General features: G+C 36.6%; 3 protein-coding genes across 3 annotated transcripts; 2 read left to right on the forward strand and 1 right to left on the reverse strand.

Moving 5' to 3' along the window:
* The first annotated feature begins 389 nt into the window (after nt 1-389).
* Nucleotides 390-9,795, forward strand: LOC103943204. The gene is made up of 23 exons (XM_009353441.3): nt 390-597; nt 1,386-1,993; nt 2,089-2,213; nt 2,336-2,430; nt 2,541-2,759; nt 2,920-3,010; nt 3,121-3,172; nt 4,566-4,720; nt 5,394-5,464; nt 5,558-5,752; nt 5,876-5,914; nt 6,201-6,308; nt 6,465-6,554; nt 6,692-6,767; nt 7,264-7,360; nt 7,441-7,510; nt 7,599-7,775; nt 7,852-7,974; nt 8,138-8,221; nt 8,335-8,519; nt 8,700-8,898; nt 9,129-9,200; nt 9,303-9,795. The coding sequence occupies exons 2-23, from the start codon at nt 1,413-1,415 to the stop codon at nt 9,408-9,410; spliced, it is 3,012 nt and encodes a 1,003-aa protein (XP_009351716.2). The 5' UTR covers nt 390-597; nt 1,386-1,412; the 3' UTR covers nt 9,411-9,795.
* Nucleotides 9,796-10,324: 529 nt separating this feature from the next.
* On the forward strand, nt 10,325-14,153 carry LOC103943207 (nucleolin 1). The gene is given in 14 exon segments (XM_009353444.3): nt 10,325-10,488; nt 10,563-10,611; nt 10,787-10,870; nt 10,873-10,967; nt 11,100-11,210; nt 11,403-11,510; nt 11,936-12,055; nt 12,159-12,241; nt 12,315-12,432; nt 12,546-12,640; nt 12,735-12,825; nt 12,918-13,009; nt 13,495-13,798; nt 13,914-14,153. Coding segments are annotated over 13 exon segments (1,368 nt in total). The 5' UTR covers nt 10,325-10,455; the 3' UTR covers nt 13,784-13,798; nt 13,914-14,153.
* Nucleotides 14,014-19,363, reverse strand: LOC103943206 (endoglucanase 5). Its single transcript, XM_009353443.2, has 8 exons — nt 19,000-19,363; nt 18,712-18,924; nt 18,211-18,411; nt 18,028-18,114; nt 17,763-17,927; nt 17,377-17,500; nt 15,215-15,802; nt 14,014-14,980 (listed from the first exon to the last, which is right to left on the reverse strand). Exons 1-8 carry the CDS (start codon nt 19,216-19,218, stop codon nt 14,691-14,693), a joined length of 1,887 nt encoding a protein of 628 aa, XP_009351718.2. The 5' UTR covers nt 19,219-19,363; the 3' UTR covers nt 14,014-14,690.
* Between the last annotated feature and the right edge of the window lie 1,488 nt (nt 19,364-20,851).

Here is a 20,851-nt window from a genome sequence, read left to right on the forward strand (position 1 = left end):
CCTAATCACCTTTAGCTACATGAAATTTTGAAGTAAAACAAGAACAATTTTGCGGCTAAAACATGAACCAAATTGATGGGTTTGAAATATATAAAACCAAACTGCCGAGTTGCCGAAGGACCATCACAAAAAACCAAACCACAAACAAGACGTCGTTGTCCAATGATTGATAGCAGTGTCGAATTCGAACTCGTATGAGTGCATTTTCAATTTGAATCTCGAATTTTGGTTTGGGCCGGAAAAATTGTTGATGAGAACCAAAATTTGGGCCCATTCAGTTTCTCTCAAGAAACCCTAACCCATACAAGTGCAGGCTAACGATCATAACCCAAACTAATAAAAACCACCCAAACTACGAAAAACCTGGTTCTGGGTTGGCAGCCCAGGAAAAACAAGCGAGAAGAAGGTAGAGAGAGAGAGAGAGAGAGAGAGAGAGAGAGAGAGAGATCTTATCTCAGCCTCTGTTTCTCATTTTCTCCAAAACGGTCGCCCCGTACCATCTTTCGCTTCCCCTACGCTTTTACCGCCTCTCTCTGTGTCTGTCTCCCCTTTATGGCCACCGACGAACCTAGGGTTTGAACCGACCTTTCACATAAGGTACCTCTCTCGCTCTCTCATTGTCTGTAATTGATGGATTCTCAAGTGATTAAATGTTTTTGTTTTCCTGTTTGTTTGCTTTTCGTTACGCATTGAAAAATAAATAAGGGTCGCTCACTTCTCCTTGGTTGCTAAGATTGGTTTGTTTTAGTTACTTCGCAGTTAGCATGAAATCGGCTTTTCGGAGCTCTAAAACTTACCCAGATGCTTGCTTCTTGATTTTGTTTTTGTTTTCAATTTGTGAGGCGAGGGAAGTTGGAAGCAAACTTTGATTTCGAATGTCACGAATGTTGGACGAAAGCTTATGCAACGGTCAAAGTCTTCGGAAATTCATGCTATTTAATTGTGTACACCGGCGGGCACTGCCACTGTAATCTAAAATTGACAAGTTTGCTCCATATTATTCATATTTAGAGCCTGGCAAATATCAGATGGATATAACTACTTTCTCTGTTATACGGCATTGTCATACAATTCGTCTGTATGGTAAATGGAAAACGCAAATAATGTATTAGAACTTTGATTGGGAAGAGTGTGTTTTAGGCGAGCCGTCTGGTTGGAAAAGTTTGCAAATCATTGTTTTAAATGTTGATATTATTTTATCAGGCATGATTTAATCTTGATTTCACAGGAAAACAATTTTAGAAAGAATATTTTATAGCATGCAACAATGTTTGAATATCTTAGAAAGTTCATATAATATTTGGTTCTTATGCTGCACATTTTAATTTTGATGCACTCACAAATTTAAAATTACTACTGTAAACTGATTGGAGCATACTTTGCAGCACGGTAAAATTTGGAAATAACAAGTGATGATGCATGCAAGGAGAATAAAGTGTAAAAATCAGAGATGGGTGCTTCAAATGTCCAAATATTCAACAACGCCTACCTACACTGTTCATGGTTCTTCTCAATCTTTAGGTCATAATACAGTTTCGGGAAACCACTGTTTTCATGCTAGTTTTATTAGAAGCCGTCTCGTTGATTCATTCACGTTGCGTAGTGTTGCTCCTGGCTATAGCTGCACTGGTTTGCATGTAAGGTCCAGTCCATGTTTGAAGGGTAGCCAGTTACGTCCCTACAGTTCTGAAGGTAATGGAAGGAATGCAAGTGAGGATAATCAAACACCAGTGAAAGGTGATGCTGATCTTGATAAAGGGAGGGCTTCTCAAGAAAAGGCTAAGGAAGTTGGGAGGAATTTTGATGCACACGCTCTGCTTGGGGAACAAGATCAAAAGGAGTGGCTTAATAGTCAAAAGATTACCATTGAGAGTAAAAAGAAAGAGTCACCTTTTTCATCTAAACGAGAGAAGTTAAAAAATGAGTTTTTGAGGAGGGTTGTTCCGTGGGAGAAAATAACGGTGTCATGGGATACATTTCCCTACTACATTCAGTAAATTGCTTCTCTTTAATGTTTTTGATTGCTCTTTCTTATCTCTTGGTTATCACTTCTCGGAAGATTTATACATTTATTTTTCATTTTAATAGTGAACCTACCAAAAACCTTTTGGTGGAATGTGCTGCTTCCCATTTGAAGCATAAAAAGTTTACTTCAACTTATGGTTCTCGTTTGACATCTTCAAATGGAAAAATACTGCTTCAGAGTTCACCAGGTTGGTCACAGGTCCCACAAATCTAATCATTACCTTTCAAAGTTATTCAAGTGGCTAATGTTTATAGTTGACATTGTTTCGTAGAACTGAATAAGCTTACCATTTGCTTTGTTTATCTGCAGGCACTGAACTTTATCGTGAAAGATTAGTTAGAGCACTCGCACAAGATCTCAAAGTTCCCCTCTTGGTGCTAGACAGCAGTGTACTTGCTCCTTATGTATGATTGAAATAAAAATAATCTTTTATATTGTCAAACCCTGCCCCCTCTTCTCCTGATACTCTCACAGTATGGTTTTAATAATTAATTACTGTTAAAATTTGGAGTAGGATTTTGGTGACGATTGCGAATCTGAATCAGATGATGATGGTGTGGAGGAGAATACTTCTGATTCAGAGATTGAGGATGAAAATGCTGCGAGTAACGAAGAAGATTGGACTAGTAGTAACGAGGCAAAATCAGATTCTAGTGATAAAGATGAAGATGATGTGCATGCAAGAGCTGAAGCAGCCCTCAAGAAGCTTGTTCCTATTGAAGACTTTGCAAAGGTCTGCTTTTTTTTTTTTTTTTTGGAGCATCAGGGTTTTTGTATTCTCAGTCCTCCTACCCTAAGCATATTTCAGTGATTCAGAAAATTAAATGGTGATCTTATTGATAAATTGGGATTCTTTATATACTTTGTATGGACCATGATGTATGATCTGGCAGATGGTATCTGGGGAAACTGAGAGTTCAGCTGAGTCCTCAAAATCAGAAACTGCTGACTCTTCTGATAAATGCAAACGACCGCTAAAGAAAGGTTCCATATGAGAACTTTTTCTTGTGTAAATATCATGTTCATCTCTATATGAGAACTTTTTCTTGTTCGTCCTCAAGAAATCAATATTCTTGCTTCTTCATCTATTGTAGGAGATCGAGTGAAGTATATCGGGCCTTCTATACGTGTTGAAGCTGATAACAGGTCCTGAATAATTTCTTTCATTTTTTTGCTCTATTTCATGTTGATAAGATCTCACAGTATCTTAAACGTTTTCTGCACTATGGAATTTTTTTTCATGGTGTTGGATAAAAAGATGACTTTCAAATTTTGAGAACTCATGAAGTTAAGGTGTATTTTGAAGTTCATGAATGCTACTTTCTCTCCATTGTTTTGGATAATGAAACTTGTGGAATTCGAAAAGAAATTATAGGTCCCTTCCGGGGCTTCTGGCTAGGCATATCCCTTTTGCACCTAGGTGAGGGGCTTTTGGCAGATTTATTGTGTATAATTGACTATTGCAGCATTAGCTTAGAAGAATTAATTTGGCACCAATCGTGAGCTTCAAAGGATTTTTTGTGTGTCTTTGATGCAACTTTGTCAATCCTCTAAAAATATTTATGTTTTCAATTCTGTTTCTTGGGGGGCATTTAATGAGCTAGCATATTTATCAGTTAAGTTCCCATGAGTTTTTCTCATACCGGCCTAGGATTTTTGGCCAGAATCTGTGGATGAGACAGTGTTGAACCACTGATTTTTAAGGTTGTTTGAAAACTTACAAGCATGCTGCCTAGAATATCGTCTCTGTGGTCTGTCGTCTGTCTTTCAAAACCCTTTAGGATGATATCATCCCCAAATGAACTCTGACTTCGCCCTCACCTGACATTAACATATATAATGCAATACAGGGTCCTATTGGGGAAAATATCAACAACTGATGGTCCAAGGAATGCTTATACCATCTTCCGTAGCAGGTGGGTTGGTAAGTTGTCATGTGTAGGGGGGAGAAATGCAGTAGAACATTATTAGATTTCTCCATTTGGTTTTCTCAAGAAAGCCTTTGCTTTTTCGTGTATCTTTTTTCTCCTTTGGACCTATGTTCGACCCTTGTACTTCCATAGTCTAGAGAATCATTAAGTATGGAGGGTTATTCGGGTTACGTAAAAAGATGTTAGTGGTTTTCAACCATGATTTAGCGCAACTGTTTCGATTCCTTTTAGAGGTTATGTGGGTGCATTGCTAGAATTTAGTTGTCAACTTGTCATATACTTTGTGATAACATATTTTGGACTCTACCAGTTTATGCCCTGCATAACCCACTTAATGGTAGAATTTCTTTTTCTTTTTGTGTTTGCTGCTTTTATGTGGTACGTACATGTAACTATCTATAATTTTATAGGGTCTGATTTTGGAAGCTATGCAACTGTTTTTCATGTAGTCTCTTTCCTTGCTTTATCGCTTCTGTTTTGCTATTTGAAAATTCAAAATACTCGTAGTAGTTCTAGTAGTATAGTTGGTTAATACTTGTCTGCAGTTGATGTACATCCATTATTCTGAAATCTTGTTACTTTCTCTGATGAATTTGAAATCTGTGCAGGCCTTTACCAAAGGGTCAACGTGGGGAGGTATATGAGGTGAGTGGAGATCGAGTTGCTGTTATTTTGGATGTTAAACAGAAGGCAGGAACTGAAGTGGATAAAGAGGAGAAAGATGCAGAGCAACCTGCAGATCCACCAGTTTATTGGATACATGGTAATATGGATTTTTTTAATTTGTTCATTTTTGTTCCTAGACTCGGGAGATTACTTTATGCTGTGATTTCGTTTGCTTAAGACTTCATCAATTTTTTTTTTACAGACAAGTTCATGTTGTGTTGTTCATGTGAAAGTTATGACCAATATACACACAATTTGCTTTATAATTTGCAAACTGATGTAATTTAATTATGCATATGGTCTATCAGATCAAAGTATGACATCATTATCTTGTAGATTAATGTAATTTAAGCAATTTAATACAAGTGTAGGTCTTTATTTTTCAATGGTTATAATTCTAGGCTTGCATAATGTTATTACTCATACTCAAGCTGTTCATATTATCATTTTCTCTTTTTGCTTTTGTACTCCTAATTTTTTTGTATTCCTGGATTTTATTGTTTAATTGTGAGTTTCATCGGTGATAATAAATCCCAGTAATAGTGTAATCAAGACATGTACTTTGGATGATGAAATTGAAAAAAATGGCTGCAATGGATTGAATAGCAGGTGGCTTATTATCATGGCATGAATCTTATGGGTGAAAAAGATCATATTTTCGGTTCTCTAACAATTGGCTTTAGTTTTAGTTTGATATGTCTGAAGATGTTGGTGAAAATTCTGGTAGTGATTCTTCTAGTCACACACTGACAGATTTCCCTTTCATACAGCTAAGGAAATTGAGCATATTCCTGACCCGCAGACTGAGGATTGTTATATTGCACTGGAGGCCCTGTGTGAGGTGTGGCACACAATACCAAAAGATAAGAACTTTGTCTTCTGATGCATGAGGTTGTCCATCTGTAAACTGTATCTGGATTTTCATTGCTTGCAGGTCTTGCATGCCAAGCAACCTCTTATTGTCTATTTTCCAGACTCTTCTCAATGGATGTCTAGGGCAATTCCCAAGTCAGATCGCAAGGAGTTTGTTGCTAAGGTGCAAGAAATTTTTGACGAGTTATCAGGTCCTGTTGTTTTGATTTGCGGGCAGAACAAAGTTGAATCAGGATCCAAGGAGAAAGAGAAATTTGTAAGTGTTAAGGATTCCTTCGTGTTGGATCTATCTGTTTTGTTTGCTTACCTGCTTCTGATTAGTGGCTAACTATTTGTAGTTTATTACTAACACTTTTCCTTGACAAATACTCTGCTCTAGACAATGATACTTCCAAATTTGGGGCGTCTTGCAAAGCTGGTAATCCTCTGTATTCTTTAGGAGCACAATGTACTTGGCACAAACAGTAATGAATAAATATGTGTTATCTGTTGGAACAAACATTTAACCATGTAAATCATCAATGTTATTTTTCTTATCCTTGGCTCATCAATTTTTTTTTTTTTTTTTCTGCTTCTGGGGTTTCGATATAGTTTTCATCCTTGAAGATTTACATTTTTTTCCTTAGATGATAGGTTTTGTTTTCCCTAAAATTATGTTGTGTACTTTTTCCTTCAATTAACAAATTGCTTATTTCTGTTTCAAGCCTCTCTCTCTTAAGCGTCTTACAGAGGGACTTAAAGGAACAAAGAGATCAGATGACAATGAAATATATAAGCTATTCAAAAATGTTTTCTGCGTATATCCGCCAAAGGTAAATGTTGGTCTTCCTCCAGCATAAACGTGTGTGACTACTGTGTCTGCAGACTTTACATGTATAAGCATACACAGAGATACAAATGTGGATTAGTTATTTCTTTTTTGTGGTTTCACACTTCTTTCTCTTTCCTCTTCCTTTTTTCTTTTGTAGGAGGAAGAGGAGCTTCGAGTATTCAATAAACAGATTGAAGAAGATGGAAGAATTGTGATAGCAAGGAGCAATTTAAATGAATTACATGAGGTATGCTCTAGTTGTGAAATTCACATGGGTGGCCGGTGAAGAACTGTGCAATGCAGTTGTGCTACTACTAGTCTATTTCGGGGGCTTTTTGTTCTTCAAACCTCCTTGATGTATTGAATTATTTTGAGCTACTGCAGGTTCTTGAGGAAAATGAGCTCTCATGCATGGACTTATTGCTAGTAGATACCAATGGTGTAATCTTGACAAAGAGAAGTAAGAAACCCTAACTTGAACATTTTTCCTTGTCAAGAAACAGAAAAAAAATACTAAGTTTCTGTTGGAAAATGGAGTTTTGAAGTTTATAAGTTAGATATGCAGGGGAGATATGGATAGAAAAGCGAAATGTATTATTATGAATTTGGATGTCGGCATTGAATTCCGTTCGAAGGATATGAATATGTGTCTTGAACATTTTTCAGTTTCGTTTAGTTTGTGGATTGCTTGTCAACGGCCAAGATAACCTTTTTAACTTTTGATCTTTACAAAATGTTTTTGTTCTGTATCAAAAAAAGAGGATATCACTATCTTGAATCATGCTAGGGATCTGCACCAGTCAATAAATAATCTAGAGTAGGGCATTCCTGGAACGTCACAACTAGTTTGTGTTTTATTTTCAATACCAGAATTTTGCAAGTGACTCAGTTTTATGTGAAACCTAGAATTTTGTGATCATGTGTTATGTAATAGTTTTACTTGTTTATTTTCCCAGAAGCTGAGAAAGTAGTTGGCTGGGCAAAAAACCATTACTTGTCATCATGCCTTCTTCCTTACGTGAAAGGTGAAAGATTGCATCTGCCACGTGAAAGGTAAATGTTACATCTGTCATATATAGTATTTAAAAGTTTTATGTTACCCTGACGTTTAACACTCTTGTTACTTTATGAAGCCTTGAAATAGCAATTTCACGCTTGAAGGAGCAAGAAACTTTGTCTCGGAAGCCTTCTCAAAATTTGAAGGCATGTAATTAATTTTCTCGTACTAAATGTTATGTATTTTAGTTTTTTTGTATCTTGTTTCACCTTTAACATGTACAAAATTTTGCAGAACATAGCAAAGGATGAATATGAGAGCAACTTTGTTTCAGCTGTAGTACCTCCTGGTGAAATTGGTGTTAGGTTTGATGATGTAGGAGCTCTGGAGGACGTGAAGAGGGCACTGAATGAACTTGTTATTCTTCCAATGAGGAGACCGGAGCTTTTCTCTCATGGAAACTTATTGCGGGTATTTATTTTATTCTTGTTCATTATTTGCACTAATTCATGAGCTAATGTCTAATCATGTGGAGCTACCTTTTTAGCCTTGCAAAGGAATATTGCTTTTTGGGCCTCCTGGAACTGGGAAGACCCTTCTTGCCAAGGCACTTGCAACAGAAGCTGGGGCAAACTTTATCAGCATAACTGGTTCTACTCTAACATCAAAGGTATGCTTTCGAGTATCTAAGATCTGGCAGTGGTGAGTTTATTTTCACAAACTAAATAACAAACTATTTTTCCTTGTCAAGATTATTTATATGTTCCATCTTTTCTCTGGATGATGGTTACTTTGCTTTTAAATGCTTATCTTTGTAACTTTTTTTGATACAGTGGTTTGGAGATGCTGAAAAGCTGACCAAAGCTTTGTTCTCCTTTGCCAGCAAGCTTGCTCCCGTCATAATATTTGTTGACGAGGTCAGGTTTTCAATTTCGAGGAATTAAAAGAAAATGATATACAACAAACTAGTTCCTTTTGTTTCTTTTTGAACCCAGAATTTGATCATCCTGTTAAATATTCTATGTTGTAGGTTGATAGTTTGCTTGGTGCTCGTGGTGGTTCTTTTGAGCATGAGGCAACTAGAAGAATGAGAAATGAGTTCATGGCAGCTTGGGATGGATTGAGGTCCAAAGACAGTCAAAGAATCCTTATTCTTGGTGCCACAAATCGGCCATTTGATCTTGATGATGCTGTCATTCGTCGGTTACCAAGAAGGTGTGGTTGATTTATAAGAATATTTTCCTGATTGGTTATGATGGTTTTGCCAATTGTTTGTCTATGTGGGTCTGTCAATTCTTTTTATTCTTTGATAGTAGATGCTCCTCATATTGACAAAAAAATTAATTAAAATAAAGTTCAAACAATGGTGACTGATTTATGTTGGTTGTTTTGTAGGATATACGTTGACTTACCTGATGTTGAAAATCGTAAGAAGATATTGAGTATATTTCTGGCTCAAGAGAATCTAGCATCTGGTTTCCAATTTGACAAACTTTCAGAAGCAACAGATGGATATTCTGGCAGTGATTTGAAGAACCTCTGTATTGCTGCTGCATATAGACCTGTCCAGGAGCTTTTAGAAGAAGAAAAGAAGGTAATATGCACTTGTTATTTGCAATGTCAATGTCAGTTTCTGTTGGTTCCATTTATGAGCCCGTCAAAGTGTGAGCTTTTATCTTTATTTCGGGTGCCTTGGGAGGAATAACATTTTGCTGCTATTTTCTTAGTTTTCTATTTTCCTGCCGAATATCTTCTCCTTCATGTGTAAAGTTTTGTACTGATTTCCATATGCCTATTGGTGTTGTTTGGTTACTCATTGTGCAGGACATCAAAAGCGACGCAGCTACAGTGTTGAGGCCTCTTAATTTAGATGATTTTATTCAATCAAAAGCCAAGGTAAAGATTTAAGATAACATTTATCTTTACCTTTCCAGAACATAACTACAGGCAATACTTACGCTGAAATATCGATTACTTTTTTATAACTTGATCATGTAGGTTGGGCCATCAATTTCCTATGATGCTTCAAGCATGAACGAACTTAGGAAATGGAACGAACAATATGGAGAAGGCGGAAGCAGAAGAAAATCACCATTTGGTTTTTGAAACTAATCTTACGGTGGTTATTCTTCTTTAATATATTCTTCGGAGAGAAAGGAGACGCCCTGCTTGAAAGGCATCCATTCGTTGAGGGAGAAGAAGATGAAAAGCTCATCCTGCACTCTTGGAGAAGAAAGCAAGAAGATCAAAGAAGCCCAATTTGGAGGCTTTGGGTAACAGTAGAAGGCAGAACCCCCTTTTTTCCATCCTCTTTGGGCGGATGAGAGAACCCCCAACAAATGATGTACTATCTTTGTAGCTTTATATACAAAATTTCCCCAATTTTCCCAATTTTCCCAATTTTCTCAATTTTCCATGCCTTGTAAAATAACACCATTGTTTTTTGTTAAATTAATAGGAGATCATAAGGTGGGTCTTGGATATTTGCCAATTTTCTCCATTTCCATGGCTTGGATATTTCCAGAAAATCTTGATCAATCTTGGATGTTGTTTTTTGTTAAATTAACGTAAAAGGAGAAATATTGTGTTCTAACCAACTTGGCCAATTGTTTGTTTGCCTTTCCAAAAGGGAATTGTTAACACTTCCCTTCCAAAAAACTTGATTAGTCTTACAGGTTCGGTCCCAATAATTTCATATTTTTTTATATGTGTTACGAGTATTTAAGCCGTTATATTTGATTTTCACGATTGTTTATATATTTTGTTATCAATCTCAATAATTTATTTGTATGCACCATTAAACTTTTTTTCTTCGAAGAAAGTAGTAAATTACTCGACATCAGAGCGAAAGCCCAACCAAACTTCTGGACAATTTTAGGCGCAAGGAGTAGGGAGGCCTTTTTATCGTACGGTTCAGATTCTAAGAGCTTAAAACGCACAGCATGATACACACGCTTACATGTTTTAAGAAAAAGAAAATATCACACGCTCGCAACTCGCGGCGTACCTGTCCTAAACCCTAACCCCTCACACCAGTTTCCAGCTTATATAAACATAGAGGGAGCATCGATTATTTTCCACTCTCACTCCCACCGCTCTCCCCAAAACCCTACAACGTTAAACCCTAGGTTTTTTGAGTGCGGCCTCCCAAATGGGCAAATCAAGCAAGAAATCCGCCACCAAAGTAAGCTTCTTTCGAACTGCTTTTGCTTCGTCAAGTCTTCGATTTTGCTAATTGTGTTTTGATTATCTGTACAGGTTGAGGCTCCCGCTGTAGTTGTTCCAGCTCCTAAGTCTGGAAAGAAAGGTATCGATTCTTGTCGAGGTTTTTGTAAGTTTTTTTTATTTAGTTTGATTTACTCGTTATGTTCTGAGAAGATTTGAAGCTTAAATATTTTGCATGTTTGTTTGTTTGTTTTGCGATATTGTTTGTTTCGGATGTTGGTTATGGAGTTTGTTTTGGTTGTGGTTGTGTTGAGAAGGTAAGAGAGGAGCCGGGAACGAAATAGAGAAGGTTGTGAGCGCAAAGAAGCAGAAGGTTGATGAGGGTGTAGCGCAGGCCATTCAGAGAAGAAAGTCGAAGCAAAGACTCAGAAGAAGAAGAAAGTGGAAACTAGTAGTTCCGAGGAGGAGTCCGATGTGTCTTCTGACCCTGATGTGAAGGTTTATTACGCTACACACTTGTTCCTAATACGACTACTGATGCACATATACTACTGTTAATTTCTCGTGTTTGATTTGTGATTTGAAAATAGGACTGGCTATTTCTAATTGTTTGTTACTGCTTGGTTTTAGGCTCCTAAATCTAAGGTAGCTGCTCAGAATGGTCTAACTGCTGCTATAAAGAAGAAAGAAGTCTCAGCCGGAAGCTCAGATGAGAGTAGCGATGAATCTGAAGATGATGATGTGAGTTTTTGGTTTTCCAAACTTGGTGCCGTAGATTTTTTGCCACGGGGGTTATTGTATGTGACATGCACCTGAAAATTGAGTCCGTCATATCTGTATATTTGGGGTACAGTATGTTGTGTATTTTATTCTTTGTTAGATTGGGAAAGGTACCTTTTGGTTGATAGTGATCCTCAACTTTTGTGTTTGTAGGAAACCCCTGCAAAGGTTACTGGTCAAAGGCCTGCTGCAGCTGCTAAGAAAGGTCCATCAGTGGCTGTTAAGAAGGCAGACACTAGCAGCTCTGGATCTGAAGATGAGGTGTGTGCTCATGCTTAAATATTTGTATCATCTGAAGGAATTACACTGTATGATGAACTGTTTGAATTTGGGATTTTAGTACTTATTTTGAATCCTAATCTTTCTGAGCATGTTTAGGAAGTTGTGAAAAAAGGTATCTACTGTAACCCCTTAAGGAAAGGATGTTTCATGCTCCTCTGATGATAGTTCAGAGGGAGTGAAGGTTTGATTCTTTTTAAATTCCAATTGGAATGTGTTGCAGCTAGTAAACTAGTTAGCCCTGCAATGTTTGATGTTGTAGTTTTTATTTAGTGTCACATGTGAAGCCAGAAAGCCCTTGTAATGTTTCTCATTTTGGTGGATAGGATAAATGTTGGTTTTCTTGTAAACTTCAAAGTTTTTTAAGCGGTTTGATGATGGTATGTAGTAAATTTATTTTGTTGCAGGGTACCACAAAGGATGAGGATTCAATTGACTCTTCTGACTCTGATGAGGATATGGCGGATACTGGCTCTGATGGTTCAGAAGAGGAAGTCAGTTCTGACAAAGAAGAGGATGATGAACAGGTAACGATACTGAGCTAGCATTGTACATGATTTTAGTTGGTTTTAGGTGATGTTTCAGCTTACCTATCATAAATGTTCTAATTTTGTAATAATGTGTGTGCAGGCCAAAACCCCCAAAACTCCAGTTACTTCTTCTAAGACGCTGTTCGTTGGAAACCTGAACTTCCGTATCGAGGAACATGATGTGTATGTGTATACCTTGATCTAAGCTTGTGTTATGTTTTTGGTTTCTTTTATCTAATAGTTCTATTTTATGCAGGAGGAATTTCTTCAAAGATGCTGGCGAAGTTGTTGATATCCGTTTTGCCTCAGATCCTGAAGGGAAGTTCAAGGGCTTTGGGCATGTGGAGTTTGCCACGGCAGAAGAAGCAAAGAAGGTTTGACTTTTCTGTTGGTATTTCTTGACAATTACCATTTCTTTGGAATCTGTAGTATTGCTGTTAATCATTTTTGTTTCTGTTGCTAAACTATTAAGCTTTTGTTATTGCAGGCTCTTGAATTTAATGGTTTAGAATTGCTTGGTCGTGATGTCAAACTTGATCTGGCTCGTGAAAGGGGTGAAAAGGGTGCTTATACCCCCACCGGGTACATTTGGACTCCTAACTGCTTCATTTGTTGTTTTGTTTTTCTGTTGTCATCCATTAATTTTCTTAATTCCTTTTATTGATAATGATTTCAGGAGTGAGAGCAACTCATATCAGAAGGGACCACGTGGTGCGTCCAAAACAATATTTATTCGAGGTTTCGACAGCTCTCTCGGGGAGGATGAGGTATACACTGCTCAAGGAATTCTAGCTCTGTTGTCTAATTAATGGTGAGAGACTCATATTCTTGTTCAAATGTAACTAGTTTTATTTTACAGATAAGGAGCTCCTTACAAGAAGTTTTTAGTTCTTGTGGTGAGATAACAAGGGTCTCCATCCCCAAAGATTATGAGACTGGCGCCTCTAAGGGGTTTGTACAATTTCTTTTGCTGATTTTTTATGTATTTTTCTAGCCTGCTACATCTGCGATTTTATCTCTTTGTTTTTCTTTTTCGATCTGGTGGTTGTTATTTTACACATTATGTGCCTTCTTTGACATTTGACTGATCTCGAATTGTCATTGTTCATGTTTTGTTTTGTTTTGTTTTTGTTTTTGTTTTTGTTTATTTTTTTTTTTTTTGCGTGACTATTTCATTGTGGAATTAACATATGCCTCATTATCTTAGTATTAGATGATTTTTACGGATTATTTTTTGGTCTTCAACATGAATTTATTAGGGAGTTTTAAGTCAACGTAAAAGTTACCTTGTGTTAATGTGAGCTTTTGTTAGAATTGGCACAACTGAAAGGTAGAATTTGGCTGATTTGGCCTCTCAATGAAATACAACTGTTTTGCTAACTCTACCTGATTTTCCTTATGTGTTGAGACTGATGAATTGTCTTCATATACTGCAGAATGGCCTACATGGACTTCACGGATGCAGACAGCTTCAACAAAGCTCTAGGACTTGATGGAAGTGAATTTGGAGACAGTTACTTGAAGGTGGAAGAGGCTAAACCAAAAGGTGATTTTGGTACTCCCAGGAGTAATGATAGGAGTTTTTCCAGTAATCGTGGTGGAGGACGTTTTAGCAGAGGTGGGGATCGGGGACGTGGTTTCAGAGGTAGACGTGGTGGCAGAGATGGTGGACGTGGCGGCAGAGATGGTGGACGTGGTAGAGGACGTGGAAAAAAATATACCTAGCTGCTCGCGGAACAGGTTGGCAGCGTTATTCTCTTTTTTAATGAAGTGTGTAGGTTGTGGATGTGATGCTCTCAATAAATCTTAATAAGTTCCATTTTTGTGATTCTCATCTTGGTACTTTTTGTTGCAGGGAAAAAGACGACCTTCGACGACTAGTAGACGACTGAGAGTAGTCGGGGTAAAAGAGAATGTGGAGACTTATGTATTAGCTGTTAATTTTACTTTTTTGCTATCTTAAATCTTCAGAGGCATGTCTGGTTGACCCTTTGTTCGACATGAACTTTAACGTAAGAGTGAAACAGTTGAATTCTTGGATTTTAGATGTCATAAATTAATTTTGAGCATTAATATAGTACTTTATTACATACAATTTTTAGACCTTTGGCAACAGCAGCACTTTCCCTGTTGCGTCCTACTAGTGTTGCCCTGTTGGGACCTTTTGAGGTTCCTCTGTTGGTACTACTAGGTAAAAAGTTCTCACTTTTAAGGACATTTACGGTTTACCTTGCCCAACTTGGTGCTTTGGGTTGATTCCTAGATGGTATTTTGAAATAGGTATTTTTACACAATAGGATCGCCATAATAATTGGATATCATAAGTCGAAATTGAGTCAAGCATCACATGTGAAGAAGAACATCGCTAAGTCGTAATGCTGGCTGCAGGATGGTCGGTCTTATTAAATTTTGAATAACATTAGGATTTTTGCTTGAGGGTTGCTTGCAGCTTGCAAATAATATTGACATCAAAATTTTGCCTAAAATTTCATCATCCTTGGCCAAATGCTTGACTTTACACAAGGGACGATACCTTCTTTTTTCTCTCCTAATGTTACAAATATCATAATTGGAACCGTTGTTTGGAGTGTGACGGCAGCTTGTTTTTGTTTTGTTCTTGGTTGGAACAAGGTTAATGGTAGCTTACGATGGAAACGTTTGCCTGAGGACCACCTTGGACGTAAATGAAAATGCACTCAGAGCCAGGCTGCAAGACCTTGTGCCATTGAGGAAGCTCGTAGATGTTCTTTTCTGGTGTTGGGATGAGACCCCACACAGACCCTTTGAGATCTTCAATCTCCAGCTTCACATCCGATATCGGTTTCTGCGATGTGTTCTTCAGTACCACCTTGTGGCGATAATATGTTGTTTTCCCAACAGTCCATGTGTTGCCGATTGAGTGAATCAGTTTGATAGGGGTCTCTGCAAAATATCGTAACAAAACTTGTTATTAACACTTTAAAATAATATATTCGCGTTAGACCGAGATAAGTGAGTTCCACTTTTATTAAAAGAGGGTGGTCATTAAATGTGGTTCAATTAACGGTTATCATTTTTATGTGAAAAGAGTGTGCAATGACTTTGCTAAAGTGCAAATAACAACTCCCTTCCGTGTTACCAGAAATGTAAAAAATCAAACTATGAGTAGTTAGTTACCTGGAGCTTGTACTGGATTTTGTTCTTCATGGTCATTGGCACCTTCCCTTGGTATGGTTGGCTGGGAGTTTGGGGAGCCTTTATTATAACTTGGGATGCCATTCAAACTCTGCAACTTAGACAAGAGGCCAACAAGGGGACCGGTGCCGGAAAGCGTAGGCTCAGTCTGTTCATAACTAGAGCGGTCGTCGGAGAAGTTGTCATTCTGGTCAGGGCCTCCCACAAGGGCACCGTAGATGACGTTGGGGTTTGCCTCGGGGCGGTGGTACCACATCTCAAAACCTTGCACACATTCGACCGCAGAGTGGAGAGTAAAAACAGAGGGAATTGAAGCGCCTCTGTGGTGGACATGGACTGGATAATTTTGTCCAATCCCAACTATGTAGCTCATGGACTTGGGGTTTTTGCCGAGTATGTAGTCTGCCTGTGACTTGGCGAAGTTGAGGAGCTCTTGGGGCTGGGCTTGGCCGTCGGGACAAGCTAGCTTGGCGTTTGCGGCTGAGAGATAATCTGAGTAGACGGCTAGGAGAAATGCTGCCGATGTCACGTACTGCAAGTTGTTCCATTCCCTCACGTACAATAGTCCTCCTGGTATGTTTTTAATTTAATTTGGTTAATTAACAGTAACAAAACATTTAGATTAATCAAACAGTAATTATTTGATTAATATTTGAATTAAGACTTGATAAATTAAAATGAAAATATAATTTTAGCCCTTCAAACTCAATTTTCTTCATATAAAACCCTATATAACTTTTTTACTCAAAGAAAACCCAATGACTAGGATCCACATAAGCAAATTCATTAACTTCATATTAATTCACACATTTTACATTTTTCACATTCCTAAAATACCCCTATTACATACTTGATGTAGACAATTAATTGTAAGGAAATAGTAAATAATTTTGCAACAAGAAAGAAAAGACATTAATGTTAAAAATTTATTGCATATTAATTTTTTAGAAAGGTTTTGAATTTTCATAAAACTATTCGTTTTAGTTTTTTCACCCTACTCTTGAATACTTTTGAATTTATCCATTTTTATTAATATATTAGAACATTGTATTTCATTATCTACATGCACATTAATTTACCTACAACAATTATACCATGGGTGTAATATAATATCTCATTTTTACAATGATGCAAAATAATATACCAACAACAAAACGTGCCTAACATATGTACTAATTACATGGAAAATAATTTACCTATATTAAGAAGGAATGTAGTTCGATGCATAGTATTAAAAATACTATGTTACACCCATGTTTATAAAACAATAAAACTTGCCTAACATATCTAACAATACATGGAAAATAATTTACCTACAAGTTAGAGAAATGTTATTTGGTTGGGTGTAGCATAAATTTTTTTAATAATTGGAAAAATTAAATATAACTAGGTGTCGTGTAATTTTTTTTATATAATTAGAACAAATTAATTTACCTACCTACTCTTTGAAATGTTCATTTCCAATGATGCAAAATGTTCATTACCTAACTACAAATTAATTTCCAATAATTTACCTACACCAATTATACCATGGGTGTAGGTACCAACAACTAAACTTGCCTAACATAAGTACTTGTACATGGAAAATAATTTACCTATAACAAAAGAAATGCAGTTTGATGTATAAAATCAACAATATTATGTTTCACTCATGTTTATACAACAACAAAACGTGTCTAACATATATAACAATACATAGAAAATAATTTACCTACAAGTTAGAGGAATGTTATTTGATTCAAAATATATAATATAGGTGTAGTAATTTTTTTTTTTAAATAATTGGAACAAACTAATTTACCTACCAATTAATATGGATAAAATTGCTACAAAATATATCACGGAAAAAAAAAAAAGACTACTTTTCTAGTTTAACATAGATACGGTTAATGCAAACACTTTTTTCATTTTATTTCACTTTTTCTACTACTTTTAATTTGGCATAAATTTAGGAATTTGAAAAAGGGACCATAAAGTATGAGTGGCATGAGTGTAAATAAATTGCATTAATAGGTCAATAGTGCTCCTATATGTTTGCAAATTTTAAATTAGGGCTTAAACTGGATCTTTAAATATAGATGGGTTTTTATCTAGAAATAATGAATTGTAAGGGCCAAAATCTAAAACACCCTAAATTAAATTACCAGGAGTTTTCTGGACATTGTAGCCATCGTTTTTCTGGAGACAAGCACATGCAAAGTAATCTGCTTTGGCCTGATATTGTTTTAGCGTGGAAGTGTATGCATCGCCTCTTCCCTCCAACAACACCTGCAAGTTATGATGAAATGGCTTAAACTCTTGAGACTCACGATATTTGGTACTGTTTCTGAAAGTGCTAACAATGTTCACGATAAAAGACGCTCTCAAAGCCCTTTCAAGTGTTTTTTTATGGGGCACTTGGATTTGTAAGAAAGTTTTGATTATGTTTTTAGTAAAAGGACTTCTCTATTGTAAGTGTTTATGAGTAGAAAGCGTTTATGAGTATAAGTGTTTTCTGCAAAAGCAAATCTAAATCAGCGTAATTAGGTACCTTTGAGAGAAGGATTTGGACACCAGCATATTTGTTATCCCAAGAGAATTCTTTGACAGCCCATCCAGTTCCGCCCATATACACGGCGTTGTCCACCACATACTTGAGGTAGTACTGATCGTTCGTCGCTTCAAACAGCCACGCCGCCGCCCAAAGTAGTTCATCCTTCACCAAATTAATTACAAACAAAAACATATTAATTACGAAAAATAAGATAATTTGTCGGGAAATTAAAAAATAATATGTACATGTATGATGCACCTACCGAATAGCCTGATGAAGTGTAGAAATTCTTAGCAGTGCCAATGGACTCGTCATATAGATCTCTGAATCTATCCGCAAACGTGAAGAGCTGCAAACAATACATTTTTGCAAATTAATTGATAAGAACAGGAAGAAAAAAAAAAGGTAAGATATTTGTTTTCAGACGATCGAACAAATTACTTACCTGTTTTGCATGAACTAAGAGGAGAGCAGAGTATGAAGAGTTGTAAGGCTTGAAAGCTATGGCGGCCGATGCCAAGGCGGCTGCAGTTTCTCCGGCAAGGTCCGAACCGGGATGACTTTCGTCAATCTTGTAAGCAGTTCTTGGAGTTGTCATGTCTTCTGCACGCTCCCAGCAATAGTGATCCGAGTCCCCATCTCCTACCTGATAATAATTTACATTTGCATGGAATCAGATAAACTAGAAAACGTCGGGTTGGTTTGATAATCATTTCATTTAAGTTTTCATAATCATTTTGTTTTAAGTTTTCAACTTTTGAAAACTAAAAAATGAAATGATTATCAAACGGAGTCTTAATTAACAGTCTTTGATTTTCTTTTGTCCAAATTAGTAGTTTTAGGTGGTCTACCAATGTCAGTTCAATATATAGGATCGAACTTAATTACTTGTATCACAAGAGAGAAAAATACGTGCATAGGTGACCAAACAGGGGAAAATATATACCTGTCCCCAGAGAACATTAGGTTGTGGATGTGCTTTCATGAAGTAGTCAGTGCCCCATCGGATGGCCCGTAAGGTTTGTCCCAGTTGTGCTAAATCCGAAATTTCCTTTCTGTATTCAACAGCTCCCCATGAAAGCATTGTCACTGTAAACGCCATCGGCAGTCCAAATTTCACATGATCACCTGCATCATAATACCCTCCTACCAAGTTCACCTGCACAGAAAATCATGTCCCATATATTAATTAATCGATCATATAGTAAAAGATTAATGTAAATAGATATCTTACCCCTTGAACAAGACCGTCCTTGAGTCCAGAGTCGCCGCGCCAGTTGACACGCTGAGTTTCCGGCAACTTACCGGACCTTTGTGCCTCGAAAAACATCAAGGTCTTGTCCAGGGCCTCGCCGTAGTTGAAGTCTGTCGCGGCCGCTGATTCGAGGTGGAGAACACCGAGTAGTAGCAAGGCTAGCAAAACGCACGGTGTAAGGTTGCAGTTCCTCGTCATGACTACTGACTCACTCAGGCGCAGATGCTTAGGGGATGTTGAGGTTAACACTATTTCGTAGCTCTAGTTGTGCATGCATGTACTACGTTTCTATTCTCCTTATATAGAAAATAGAGAACAAAGACTGAAGAATTTAGGTCCCCAATATTCTGCAATCATTTCTGCAGGAGTAGCCATCACGTTGTCATTGACAATATATATATATATATATATATATATAATTATTATATGTATGTAATACTATGTGTATGTATATGTATTTATTTATACGTATAAATATATATATATATATGTACACACATATAATTGCAGGTACGTCATTAGAGTAGAGCTTCCCACGTTGTATTGCGCACGTTTGAAGAGTGCAAATTCAACTCTTTGGATAATTGGATATGGTGCTGCAACCTGTATGGTATTGGTATATTTTGGTGTTGGCCAACAAGTCTATCTATCTGCCATCTGGATCGTCCATGAACCGTTGATATTTGTTTGGGTCAACTCCATCGACCATTGATTGATCAATGCATTTTTCTGCAAACTCAAAATATGTATTTTAATCAAGCAATCAAATATTCTCACTCAATCAGATGTTGGAACTAATTGAGGACTGAGGAAGAAGAGCTAGCAGCGCTTTTTTTCAAGAGATTAGTGTTAGCTTAATTGGTTAAAAGTATTTTTATTTAGACTAATGTTATGAGTTTAAATTGGATCGCTAATTAGTTTAGATGCCACTAATAAATTGATGCTTTGAGCATTTTGTCAGTCAAGACGTCATTTTTAGAGGACGTTTCTTTTGAGGACTTGAAGAGGACATGTCAAGCTTTAAAAAGAGAATTTTTGGGGTCATTTCTGAGTAGATATGATCCAAAATATCATTTTTTAAATATTGATAATTTGATTTCAAAAAGTCTTTTTTAAAGCTTAATATATCATTTTCAAATCCTCATAATGAACATTTCTCTAAAAACGCTGTATTGACTTCATATGAAATAAAAGGTGTTACTTGGATGACTTCATCTGAACACAACACAATTGCATGTGTTAACAGTGTTATATTGACTAATTAAAATCCACACTTACGAAATAGATAAGTGGAGTTGGATTTTTTCAAGATGAGAGTGAGTCTATATTTTTCTCAACATTTTTAATCTAACTGCTGAGCAAATTGCAAATTGCAATTAGTAAATTCCCATAAATAAAAAAAAAAAAAAAAGAAGAGATTATTCAATGTAGTATAATCCACCCGACATATTTTGGCATCCTGATTTTGTCTGCCCGGCTCTTTGATTTAAATTTTTCATCATATGCGAGTTTAATCGAATGGGCATTTGTTTTGGTGCACCAAACACTTCATGCGCACGTAGAAGCTCCCTCCACCCTATCTTTTCTTTTTGGTTGACTGCAAAAAGATGGAGAAACCCGCACCACGTCATTAGTTTTTTTTTTTTTTTTTTTTTTTTTTTAATTCATAAAAGAATGACATTTTTGTATTTGAAGATAATTTCTCTTGCAATGTGAATTTTAGTGAAAACACTTGTTTAATAGATATTTGTCATGTGTTAAAAAAACGATTACTCGTTTAACAGATGTTTGCAAAATGATACTTTTGGTTATGAGAGAGTATCTCTCTTTT

This window comes from the organism of the source record quoted next, unplaced genomic scaffold (genome assembly GCF_019419815.1).
Source record: "Pyrus x bretschneideri cultivar Hongxiangsu unplaced genomic scaffold, Pyrus_bretschneideri_v1 Contig22, whole genome shotgun sequence".
Classification (NCBI taxonomy): Eukaryota; Viridiplantae; Streptophyta; class Magnoliopsida; order Rosales; family Rosaceae; genus Pyrus; species Pyrus x bretschneideri.